The sequence below is a fragment of the Camarhynchus parvulus genome, chromosome 3, assembly GCF_901933205.1.
Source record: "Camarhynchus parvulus chromosome 3, STF_HiC, whole genome shotgun sequence".
NCBI lineage: Eukaryota > Metazoa > Chordata > Aves > Passeriformes > Thraupidae > Camarhynchus > Camarhynchus parvulus.
In genome coordinates, this window is record NC_044573.1 from 49,668,364 (window position 1) to 49,680,431 (window position 12,068).

General features: G+C 41.9%; 1 protein-coding gene across 1 annotated transcript; it reads left to right on the forward strand.

Annotated features, from left to right (window-relative positions):
* Positions 1-3,561: 3,561 nt before the first annotated feature.
* SMIM28 (small integral membrane protein 28) lies at positions 3,562-10,422 on the forward strand. The gene is made up of 2 exons (XM_030946605.1): positions 3,562-3,672; positions 10,024-10,422. The coding sequence occupies exons 1-2, from the start codon at positions 3,562-3,564 to the stop codon at positions 10,420-10,422; spliced, it is 510 nt and encodes a 169-aa protein (XP_030802465.1).
* Positions 10,423-12,068: the final 1,646 nt, after the last annotated feature.

Here is a 12,068-nt window from a genome sequence, read left to right on the forward strand (position 1 = left end):
TGTAAATGAAGGGGATCAAAGCTAGACTGACAGAAGTTACAAAAAATGTACCTAATAAAACCCCATAGCTCGAGACAGAGCTATCCATTTATCCATCAGATGGATACTGCTCAGCCACCAGCACTCTGCCATGACCACAGAGCTTTCTGGGTGTTATCACATTCACAGAACTAAGTAAAGCTAAAATCTCAATATAATGAAAATTTATCAAAAAAAGTACAAAACAGAACTGCTTAATTACCCAAGTGAGAAGGGAATGGACAGAGAGTCACACCACTCCCACCTGAAGGACACAGAAGCACCTGCCAGCTGGTTATAGGCAAAAGTCACCCTGTCCCACCATTTCTCCTGGTGAATCTACCCCTGCCAGCACAGGACTGCAGACAGTGGAACACCTCACCCACTAAAATTCTAGTTTTGCATTATTCAGGTTAACCCTCATACCATCCCTCACAGCATCACAGTCATTCAATCAGGGAAGTTTCACCACCACCTTTGGGCAGCAGTAAAAGAAACTGGGGGAAGAAAGGATCAAGAAAACTGAAGGGTTGTCTAAGGCACTGTGGATATTGTGTTCCCTGCCAATATTGGTGGCAATATAGCCTAGAATTACAGTGCAAGCCTCCAACATCTCAGCAATCAGAGAGATTAATAATTTATGACAGATAGTCTGAGCTTTGAACTGAGGACAGTGGAGGTGCCTATTTTCTGCAGTGGCTTCCTCAGAAAGTCTCTCCTTGCTTCTCTGCTGGGGCACTGCAAGTGATAATACCAACACTGCCTCAGCTAAAAATATCATGTTGGCATTGTCTCACAAACCTTTACCAAACTTTAATCAAAGTCAGTGGTGCCATTCCGTGTCAGCTATTTTCTCCAGATTGTTTGACCTGGCAGCTTCCAGATCAAACTATTTCAAAGAACAAAGCCAGTGGAGGAGGAGAGAAGGACATTTTGTCCACGTCAAAATCTGGTGATCTCTGAACCCAACCCACACTTCAAAGTGGTGAGCCTGATATCTGGCCAAGGGCTTGGAATTAAGGATGAGCTTCTTTGCCCCAGCTTTCACACTGCAGCGTGCCTCATGCTACAAGGGTATTTATGAACTCTGTGTGAGAGGGAAAAATCAGCGTCTGTGAGCCCCACAGAGCTGGCAGAAATCTGCAACAGATTTGCCACTGCAACCCCAGTCTTGAATGGCTCTGTTTCAGTTCTGCTCAAGAGCAGATCTGCTCTACAAAGGCAGTGCAGCAAATGGACACCTGACCCCTGGCAGCAGAAAGAGAGTATCCCAATCATGCTCACTAATCTCCCTGCTGGCTCCAGTGATGAGATAAAAAGCCAGAGGGACAATCATTACTTTATATTCTAATTACCTACCTGTCAAAAGGCACTGCATTTCCCCAAATTCCCATTCGGCCTCAGCTCTACAGAGTTAAATCATTCTTACACATTTTCCAGAGGTCAGGTATTCAAAGCAGCATTTGACAAAGCAGGTCAGTGAGTCATAAAAGTACAGACCTTATTTTTTTTGGCTCAAATTCATCAACTAGAATCTAAGGATGCCAAACAGGTGTTTATACTGTAAGGGGACATATTTTTTTACTTCTCTTCATTATTCATGCACAGTCCCAAGGCAAATTTATAGAAAGCTTTTAAAAATAGCATTAATAATCTTAGGGGCTGCACTAAGACCCTAATTAAGATGGTATAGGAATGTTTCCTGCTTGCATGTGAGATTATAGATTTAAGCTACACAGTCTCAAGGCTCCTTAAGGAATTAATTTTATTAATAGTGGCTTGGGAAAGATGGCCATTATTTTTGCTTTTTTACAAGGTGTTGAGACATCAAGAGAAATATTTTACTATTTTGACCTGTGACCTGTTAATCCATGTTTAGGACCTGGCTTCTCGGTGTACATTGTAAGTCACAGTGTAACTGCCCTTGTCCTGGTGCTTGGACACCACCAGGACCACCTCTGAAAGTGCTTTCCAACGAGTGAGGCATTGAGGAATGGAGGAGAAGCATGCAAAGGCTTTGCTGAGTGAGATTTCTGGCTTCACACAGGAGCACCTCAGCAGAAGCAAGAGTTCAGTTTCCAACAATTATGTGGCTGCTTCAGCAGCAAGACCAGCCCTTCACACACTGTTGTTCCCTGCCCGCTGCTCACCTGGCAAATTCAGTAACAAAACAAGATAGATTTATCAAACTACCAGCTCTCTTTTCCACAGCCATGGTTCACCTGCAGGGTGAATCCTTCCTGCAAGCTGCAGACACAGCCAGTCTTGGAACAGGTTCTTGCAGAGTCCTCCTGCTGGGAATGGCGAGTGCTGTCACCACTGGCTGCCACTGCTGGAGCTGCAGGAGTAGAGCCTGCCACTGCCAACTACACCTGAACTTCCCTGGGAGCCATGAACTAAAAGAAAAGCTGATGAAAAAAAGTCCAAGCAAGAAATAAGAAATAACCCCAAGTTTCTATTATCAGTCCTAAACACAACTTTTGCTCGGACAGATAAGCCTTGAGAAATCATAAAAAGTGCATCACATTTGAACAGTTGCAAAGTTGAAAGGGACATTTAGCAATAGCTTTTCCCTCTGCCCGCAGCAAGGCAGCAAAAGACACCTGCAGCTTTGCAGCACCAGTTGCAGGTTGAATCAAGGCTTAATTCAGGTTAAAGAGTCCTCTCTTCAGAAGTTACCACACATCAGTGAAATAAGTTCATGTTTCTTTTTTTTTGTGGATAAAGAGAGCCGTCTCGCTGGAAACAACTGCCATTTAACGAGTAGCCTAGAAAGCTGTTAACCTGATTTAACTGAACAGACAACTCGTTCTTACCAGAAGCAATCGTACACTCCCACAGTGACCAAAGCTTTCCTGGCAGAGCTCTCTCTCTAGATTTATCATTAACATCTACATCCTAACACTGCTAAATAATTCAGTACAGCATTTAGCCTCGTGTCCTTGCCTCTCTACTCAGAAAACACTTTTCTTTCCTGTATGTTTCAGCAACAGGGAACAAAAACCTGCCTGGATTGTGCTTCCACTTTGAGCTGTGTAACTGAGGGGGAGCCTCAGGTACCCTTTCACTCTCAACATAGAAGCATGGGGTTTATTTATTTTATTTTGTTGGAAATAGTATTTATTAGATAACCAAATATAGAGCGTTATTTATCCACATGGAGTCATGACCATGTGGGCTTAGATTCACATGCAAATTCCCCTTTTAATAATCCTAATGCAGGGAGTGCTCCAATCAGAGCGCTATCAGCCCTAGCTCCCAGATACCTGATGCCAGCTTTGCTGGTAATGTAGGCCACGGAAGCAAATCCAGAGAGATTGAGTTGGAAGTGGAGAGAGGCTCTGAGATCTATTTGCTTGGCTTCCTGACGACGAGGGGGTGTCTAACTTCTCTTTTTCCTTTCTGGCTGGAAAGGGGATGCCGTTGGAGAGGGATCATTAGCTGCGAGCAGCCTGGCTGGGTCCAGGCTGGGAGGCGGAGACGCAGCTGCCCGCAGCGAGGCAAGGTGGAGGCACGAAGACAGAAGATCAGGTCAATGAAAGCATGAGGTGGCTCTTGGGCAGCAGCTTGAAACATTTTGGACATGCTGACAGGGGGAACTATGACTGGCTAAACAGTGAACCAGGTGGGCCACTTCTGGAAACAGAGCTTCAGGTCTGTACCCCCCTGCTCATCTCTGTGGCATGTCCTTTGACTTTGCATGTGTGTGTATGTCTGTGTAACGCCTCCGTGTATGGTGCAGAGTAAATCCCTGGGCATTGGGACGTACCAAAGCAGTACTGATCAATTACAGAGAGTCAGAGCATTTCTTTATTGCTGTTAAGCCTTTTTAAACACATTTGCGGAGGAGAAAAACATTCGATGGAAAAATTTTGCTGGGGTGGCAGGTAAGGAAGTTTAATTACTCCTTTTAAGCATAAGGCATCCTTGATTTCCTTTCTGTTAAAGGCATGTTTATGCTTTGCATCTGGTCCCGGGAAGCCTCTCTGCAGATGTTGTGAGTCCCGCAGAGGCAGCGATGAACTCTTGTTCCCTAAGCTGGGCGCTGATTACTTCTGCCAGAGAGGATCACATGCAGCCCGGGGGGGAGGGAAGCAGCCCCCAGCGATGGAAACACTGCCTGCTTTCTGGCTTTGTCTGGGATACAGCAAAAGTGTTTCTCCGATCAAAAATAATAATTTAAGGTGCATGTAGCTCCACAGTAAATGTCCAAAGCATGTTGCATTAGCAAATGAACTGGCCACGCTACTCAGCTGATATAGGTAAAGTGTACTGTTCCAAAACAAATGGGGGTAGGAGTGTGTGTGAGTGTCAAAACAGGACAAAAAGTAGTATTTAAATGTTGCCACAATTTTAAGAAAGTCTGCCTCACTGGTAGCATTTCCAGAGTTAGAACAGCAATGGCAATGTCTTCACACCTTGAGGCTGCTTTTATCTGACAGTGAGAAACAAACAGCATCACTAGAGTCACATTCCAACGAGTATTTGAAAATTCTGTGTAAATTCAGGCTCACTTCTAAATTGTGTGTCATCACTAATGGATACAAAGCCACATAAAAATGTTTTCCTGTGTGCCAGAGTTACATGTTTTTGCTTTTTACAAACAATAATAAATCAGCTTCAAGGATCAGGACAGAGCTTGGAAAAGAACTTATTGGGGGACCACACCCTAATGACTTCAAAGCAGACTTTGTTCCAAATCCACTTAAAACATTTCAGAAGTATCGGTTTCCTGATTCAACTTCAAAAGATATTAGTATAAATATGGGTTGTATTAGCAAAAATAATTTAATGGAGTTCTAAGTATGCTAGCAAATCATTAAGAACATAATAAATCTTAGCTCAACTCAATCACTTCAGTGGGAATTTCAGTAAGCAAAATAAACTTTCATTTTTCCATCTTCCCACAAAAGCTTCCCTTAACCTCATGTTTTGCCTTATGAGGTCATTCCCGCCCAAGGCAGGTACTATTCCCCCTTTTGTCTGGACTCACAGCTCCACTCCAAGCCCATTCCTTTACTCATCATGGATATACCACACAACTCAGCCACACTCTGCCTTTCATTCCTTTACCAACAGGCACGAGTGAAAGCTCATCTCAACTGATGTGGGTCACATAATCTGTAAGCTGGCAACTGTACATGCTCAGCATGTTAAAAAAACATTGGCAGACAGATTACTAATGAAAGGCTTTTCTCCTTCCAGTATGTGCTCAGTGGCTGGGGGAAACTGACCCTCTGCTTCAGTCCCTACAAATATATAAATGAAAGGAGGAGAATAAACAACGTCCAAAGTATCCTACTAAGAATCCGTTTTGGGGAAACAACACTTTTTAGAAATATGAACCCTTTTACTTCCATGCTCTTTTCTGCCTTTCTCTATTTTAAAAAGGATATTTTCCCATATTTATGTCTGTCACTTGTTCCATGCTGGAAGTCAGATCCTTATTTTTGTCACTTACAAACCTGACAATAGATGCTTGTGATAACACAGGCAGAGCACGCTGATCTCCAATGAGGCAGCATCAAACAAAACCAGTCAATTAATAACTCCATCAGTCACTTCATATGCCTGGTATGGAAACTTTCAGATATAAAACAGTGGAGGATTTTACCTTAAATATGTTCTGCAGTTGTATTACTTTCAATTAATTAAGATTGAGTTTGATTTCTAGAAAATTTTATTTTCCAGTTCTGCCAGCTATTCCTGATACCTATACACAGTGGTTACTTTTCTAGTTTTAGAGCTTCAAGTGCAGAAGTTAGTTTTATGTCAATTTAGAACAAGTTTTAGTTTAGCATTTCAGAAATTTCTTAAAGTGACCTTTGATTCATTGTATTAAAATTATCCCCATTTTTAGTGTAATTTTTAAAATGCCTATTAGATGTTCCAAGTCTTTATGTTAAGATCTTTGAACATTCTTGAGTATCCCTTTAGGCAGTCACTGCAGAAATGGAAACAAAACCACAATAGAAAAAGAGGGACTAATATTGATCAGTTGTCTCTAATACATTTGATATATTTATACTGACTGATATACATACAAGAAGTCCATCATTGTCCTTTTGGAACTACATCTCAAAGTAAAATCAGTCCATGTAATGTTTGGCAGCAGGCAGCATCAAAATGGATACATAACTCCCTGTTGAGGCTCAGGGCATCTGTGGGGCAGTAATTAGGAAAAACTATTTCAGCTCAAATAATACACTAAGTAGCCTACCAATTACTTCACCCCGATAGGAAAGTCTTAACATTAGCTGTGGTTAAACAGCTGTGAGCATTCTGAAACACAGACTGAGCAATACCAGTCTTTATTGTCACCTGTTAGCATGCAGAAAAAGCATGAAGCTGAGTCAGGGGAGGTTTGTGTTAGGTATGAGGAAAACATTTTTCCCTCAGAGGGTGGCTGGGCACTGGAACAGGCTCCCCAGGGCAGTGGTCAGAGCATCAAGCCTGACAGAGTTCAAAAATCATTTGGACAATGCTCAAAGGCACATGGTGTGGCTCTTGGGGTGTCCTCCACAGGGCCAGGAGCTGAGATCAGTGATCCTGACGAGTCCCCTCTAACTCAGCGTATTTTATAATTCTATAATATTGCCTAATTCTTAATCCTATCTGCTTTACATGCCACTAATTTGCAGATCATAGTAAAACTCACTCTTCTTCAACAACTATACAGTAGTTGTGAAACAAAAGAACAAACTAAACAAATTTATTATGTCTTCTTTTGCACACATTACTGAATAGGCAGCCACCAGGCACTGGTTACTGTGGTTATTTTGAAATAAAATAGGATAAAATAGGAGTAGTTCAGTTGGAAGGGGTCTGCAATGAAAATCTAGTCCAACCACCCGACCTCTTTACTTAGTACAAGAGAATATGGGCTGTTTTGTAATAACATTGCAATTTTTCACCAGATCCCACAGTTCAATAAAGTACTTGCAGGTTCCGGGCACAGCCTTTTCACCTTCAGAGACAGCAATAGAGATGCAGAATTTCTGCAGACCATTCCCAAGGATCTCAACCCAGGCACTCAAACCAACAAGTAACCCACAGAAAACACCTCCACTGATCTGTCTTGCCCCTTCCCCAGAGCATTTGGTAGCAGAGACAGGAGTACAACTCCCCAGGAGAACATTTGCTTTACCACACAAGCAGGCAGTCCTCTCTCTTCCCACAGTCTTCTGACTCAGTCACTGCGTACTTTACACACCCTGCAACACGGTACCCTGAGGTATTGTGGTGCTCATCTCCTTCCCTAAGCAATCTCTCACAACCCTGAAGAGGCACTTTGTGCACAATAATGTAATTAAAAACTATATGTGTTGCAGAGAAAATTAAGGATTTCACAGATTTCAAAAATGCTGGCATTTATTCAGGCTTGAGAGCTTGATTTTGCAATTTTAGAAATAGTGCTATATGTTACTCTTGGAGAGCCTTTAAACAAGAAGAGTTTTCAGGCCAGTAACCCACTGATACCCTAAGGTGTCCTTCTGTGGCTACCTCACAGACTGTTGCCATCTGAGCCAGCTCATACTACAAATAGTTGCACTCCTTCCATTTTTTTACCATTAGATGTGAACTGTGCCCCCCAACAATAATATATTTTGCACATTTCTCTTAATAAGCACATTGCAAGGCCCAAGACCTCCGGGTTCCAGTCAAGGGTTTGGAGCAAAGTATATTTCCCTGAGACCCAAGACCATTTGTTAATTCCTTCCATCAAGCCCAACCTTTCCTTCCCTCCTGAAGTCCAGCATTTGTGCAAGGCCATGTCTTACAGCCCTAACTCTTGCCTGTGCTTCCACCAGCATGTGAAGGATACACTGAGTCCTTGGCCATGATTTGACATGCAAATATCACTGCAGTGAAATTTATAGGGAAGCTGCACTGAGTTTAAATGATAATTGGGGCTGTATATACCTTTTACTAATCTCATGCAGGAAACACTGGCAATCTCACTCTCTGTCCTCACAAACCATCAGAATACAACTCAGATCCTAAGGCAAACACTTAACCTGGATGAAAGCCTGGTCCCTACAAATTAAACCCAAAACTTAGACTTTGATTTTAAAAACAAGCTCTTCTTTGATCAGGAATAATGCTGTCCATTATAATCTCAGCTCTGCTCAATATTTACCGTAAGAGTATTGGTAACACATCAGTATGAGTGGGTCCCCTCATACACAGACCACTAACATAATACTGCTGAATGCTTTTTTCTCATTTTCTCTTGAAACGTTTCATGCATGGTATAAGGCACACAAAAAAAGCATTAACAAACTTTTTTTTAAATCCCCTAAATTTTAAGAAATTATTTAATGTCTGCATTGGAAGAACAGCTGAAACAGTTTCTTCCAAGTCTGCTCTTTCCTGTCACTCATTGAATGGTCAGGTAAGACAACAGCTTATACAGCCAGAAAATCTTTAATAAAAAGTATCAATAAATATAAAATAGTTCTTTAATATGCATTTTTTGGGGTAAAAGACCGTTGGGGAAAAAACAGCTTAATAGCTAATCTGCTAAGGTTTCAGTGTATTTTAAAATTACTTTAATGCATTTAGCTTCAAACCCGCAATACCTTGGGGAAAAAATAGAAAAGCAGTAACCTCCCCTACATTATTTGTTAGGAGTCAATGCCTACTTACTTTATATTTCTTAGGCACTACCACATAATAATAATTTGATAATATGACAACAAAGGAAAGAGGTTACAATTGACTAGTAGATAACCAGTTGAATGTAGATTACAGTGTGATTTTTGTAGCTAGAAGAATGACTGTGATTCCTGGAAGAATGAGAACAGAAATTTTTTGTAGACTAAGGAGACACTGGAGTTACTGTCCTTTTCACAAAGCCATCGCTGCAAACAGGCCAGTTTGCAGTCCTGCTTCCAAACCCTTTGGGGAAAGAATCACTGAAGTTCTCCTAGCCTGAATGGCACCTTCACTCAAAATAAAGGAAATCTGATCCATTGACTTGTTTAGTCTCACCAAGCAATTTGAAAAAGGCACCTCACAGCATTAGTCAAGAGCTTGCAAAGGGAATTACTTGATAAACAGCATTATAAAGTTTGGGGGTTCCTTCTGCCCTAGACTATACTCTGAGACCCAGTTATTAGAAGATGGAGTCAGACTGGAAACAAGATATACTAAATTTTAAAATTAAATCTAATACAACACAAGAGCACAAATGGCTTTGTTGGTTTTTCTCATAGCTTATGACTCCAGTTAAGATTACATCACAATTCAAAAGCTGTGGGACAGAGGTCTTTTCTGCTACATTTGCAGAAAACAAAGCTAACACAGCAGTAACAACTGTTACTTCTCTTACACCAGAAGTTTTTTTTCTGTAGTTCTAAATAAGAAAAAATGATTCTTGGATCACTGGCAGAGCAAGCTCAAGAGGTCCAGTCCGAGATGTCCTGTCCAATAAAAACACTGTGTTTTATTTGGAACTGGCCTGTGAGGTTAGAACAACCCAAAGAGCAGGTATTGTAGGCAATGGCCCCTGTTTGAAAGGGCGAGTTGCTGTAATATTTGTTCTTTAAACAGTTTTCCAAACACAAAGAAGCAACACCAGATGGTGGATCACCAGCCTTCTTCATCTGCAATTCAATGTTCTCCCAAATTTTAAAAGTTCAACCAGTCTCCTGCAAAGCTGACTGGTCCTGCTATAATCCAAGAGTAATAAAATGTCATACAAAATTGCATATACTTCCAGGCTTTTAGGGGTTTTCCCCATTGGAGACTGGGTTTTCTAAAAATCCAATACTCTGCAACTTTTCTGGGGTTTTTTGTCTCTGGTTGTAATTTGCTTTAATTGGCCAGTGGATAGAATTAATGAGTCTGCAAAACATACTGCTTGACTGATACTAGTGCAAAAAGAAAGAAATTTGGAAAAGCAACTGCTATGTCACAAGGCAGAGATGGGGAATGTGGTTTTTCTCTCTGATTAAGAGATCTCCAGGAATCCAACATCCTTTCCATTTGCTTTGGTTACAGAGCAGACAGCAGACAAGCTCAACCAAAGACGACATAGAGCCATTCCTGTGTATCATATTGCCTGCCACCATGATGCTCTTCCTGGCATTCCTGCTGCTCTTCCTGTACCGCCGCTGCCAGCGCCCCGCTCAGCAGGGGCAGATCTTCAGCATCGACCTTCCCGAGGCCCTGCCCGAGCACGACGTGCCCCATTTCCTCTCCGCCCTGCCCTGGAGCAGCGAGCAGAGCTTCCACTACTCCACGCTGCTCCCTGATGCCACCTTCCTCTCGGTGTGTTTGCCTCCATCGTACGAGGAGGCCACCATGAAGACTTCCCTGGAAGAGGCTCACGCTGAGCCCTCTCCAGACCCAGTGCCTCCCTACGAAGAGAGCACGCTGCAGAGCAGCAGCACCAAATGAACTTCCCACGGAAGAAGCACCTTAGCTGAAGCACGCAGCGCAAAGGTGGAACTGCTATGGCCTTTAAAATTTGTGAAAATATTCCAAATGAGGCACAAAACCAATGAATTTATGAAGGAAGAAACTTGAAGTAACAGGGACTGCGTCTCTTCACCTCATCCCAGGATTCTCTACCTTCCATTTGTGGCACGTGTACACACGGTGTGGCACCAAGTCCAATCCAGACTGGTAACATGGGGATTCTAGTTAACAAACATGTCATGGAAGGATTAAACTTAAGGAAAGCTGGGAAGCTCTTCCTCTGTAATCCCTCGGCTACAATGAAATGTCAATAATGCTATAGATTCAGCAATCACAAAAAGGGCTTTTAGCACATACATATTCCAATTTGTTTTGGTTTTTTTTTTTTCCTATTTTATGCATTTATATTTAAATGAGTTTTTGACAAGCTGAGTTGCTCAGTCTGTGTGTGTTTACATCACATCATTCTGCAGTGTTCTGGAATGATCACAACAGCTCTCAGGAAAGCAAATAAATATATAACCTCTACAAAATTTCCAGTAACTGTCCCCAAAGGTTCAAATGTGCACTGTGAATAAAGGCTGTCTTTTCTCACAATTGGACAATGAGGACAAGCAGCAACCAGAGAAGACCTGATTGTTCTGGGTGAGGAAGCCTCCATGCAAGAGCACACTCACTCTATTGCTACAAGCTGCTTGCCAAGGTCTGCAAGGTCCCAACATTCCAGACTACTCAGCTGACTTTTTTTCCAAGACTAAAATAATAAACCATGTGACTTACTTGGTGCAGTGTGTAAAGGAGCTGAGGAAAAATTAATAAAATCAAGTGCACCAAAAAAGCCATGGTCTGTACTTGAAAACAGCATTATAATCCCTTCCTCTTCATCCCTAGGGCAGGGTGAGGCTGGTTCAAGTGTGTTGGTGGCAGTGGTTCAGAGGGTTTGCACATGCTTTCAGAAAATGATGTATGTCATCTTTAATTCTATTTTGCAGGATAGCATTTTCACCAAGTTGATAGATGCTCTTGTTACAGAAGGTGGTTGGTACAGGTCCTGACAGCCTCAAAGGTTATGTTGGCAGGCCAGAGACAAATGCAGTGTCATGGAATAGCTGACACCTGCAAGGAAGAATCTGTCATAGCAGCTGGCGCAGTCTTGGTGTATCTCACAAACCCAAAGGCTTGCACTTGGGGATTTCAGCAGCTGTCAGGAGGTGCCAGTAACAGCCAGTCCTGCTCTACCCACGTTCTTTAAAAAAAATCCAACAAAAACAACAACACAATAACAGAAGAAAAAAATCCTCACTGTACAGCAGAAAAAAGGTCACTTGAGGGCTGCAAGGTGGTTGAACTCTGTTTTATGTCAACAGTGACACAATCACAGTAACCAAATAGTCCATATCAAAACTGATGTTCCACTCATACATTTCTCTTACAATGAGGAAAAAATATGCCTTTTCTATTTAGAAAAAAAGGGTTATTTTCTTGAACTACAAATTTGTGTTAATTCTTTTTCTAATGTTCCATTTGGGTCATCAAAGCAAGACATGTTTTGGAAAACTCCAAATTCAATCAACCGTTTTTCTTTACAGACCATATCTGGGAACAGTTCCCGGTATTTGCTAATG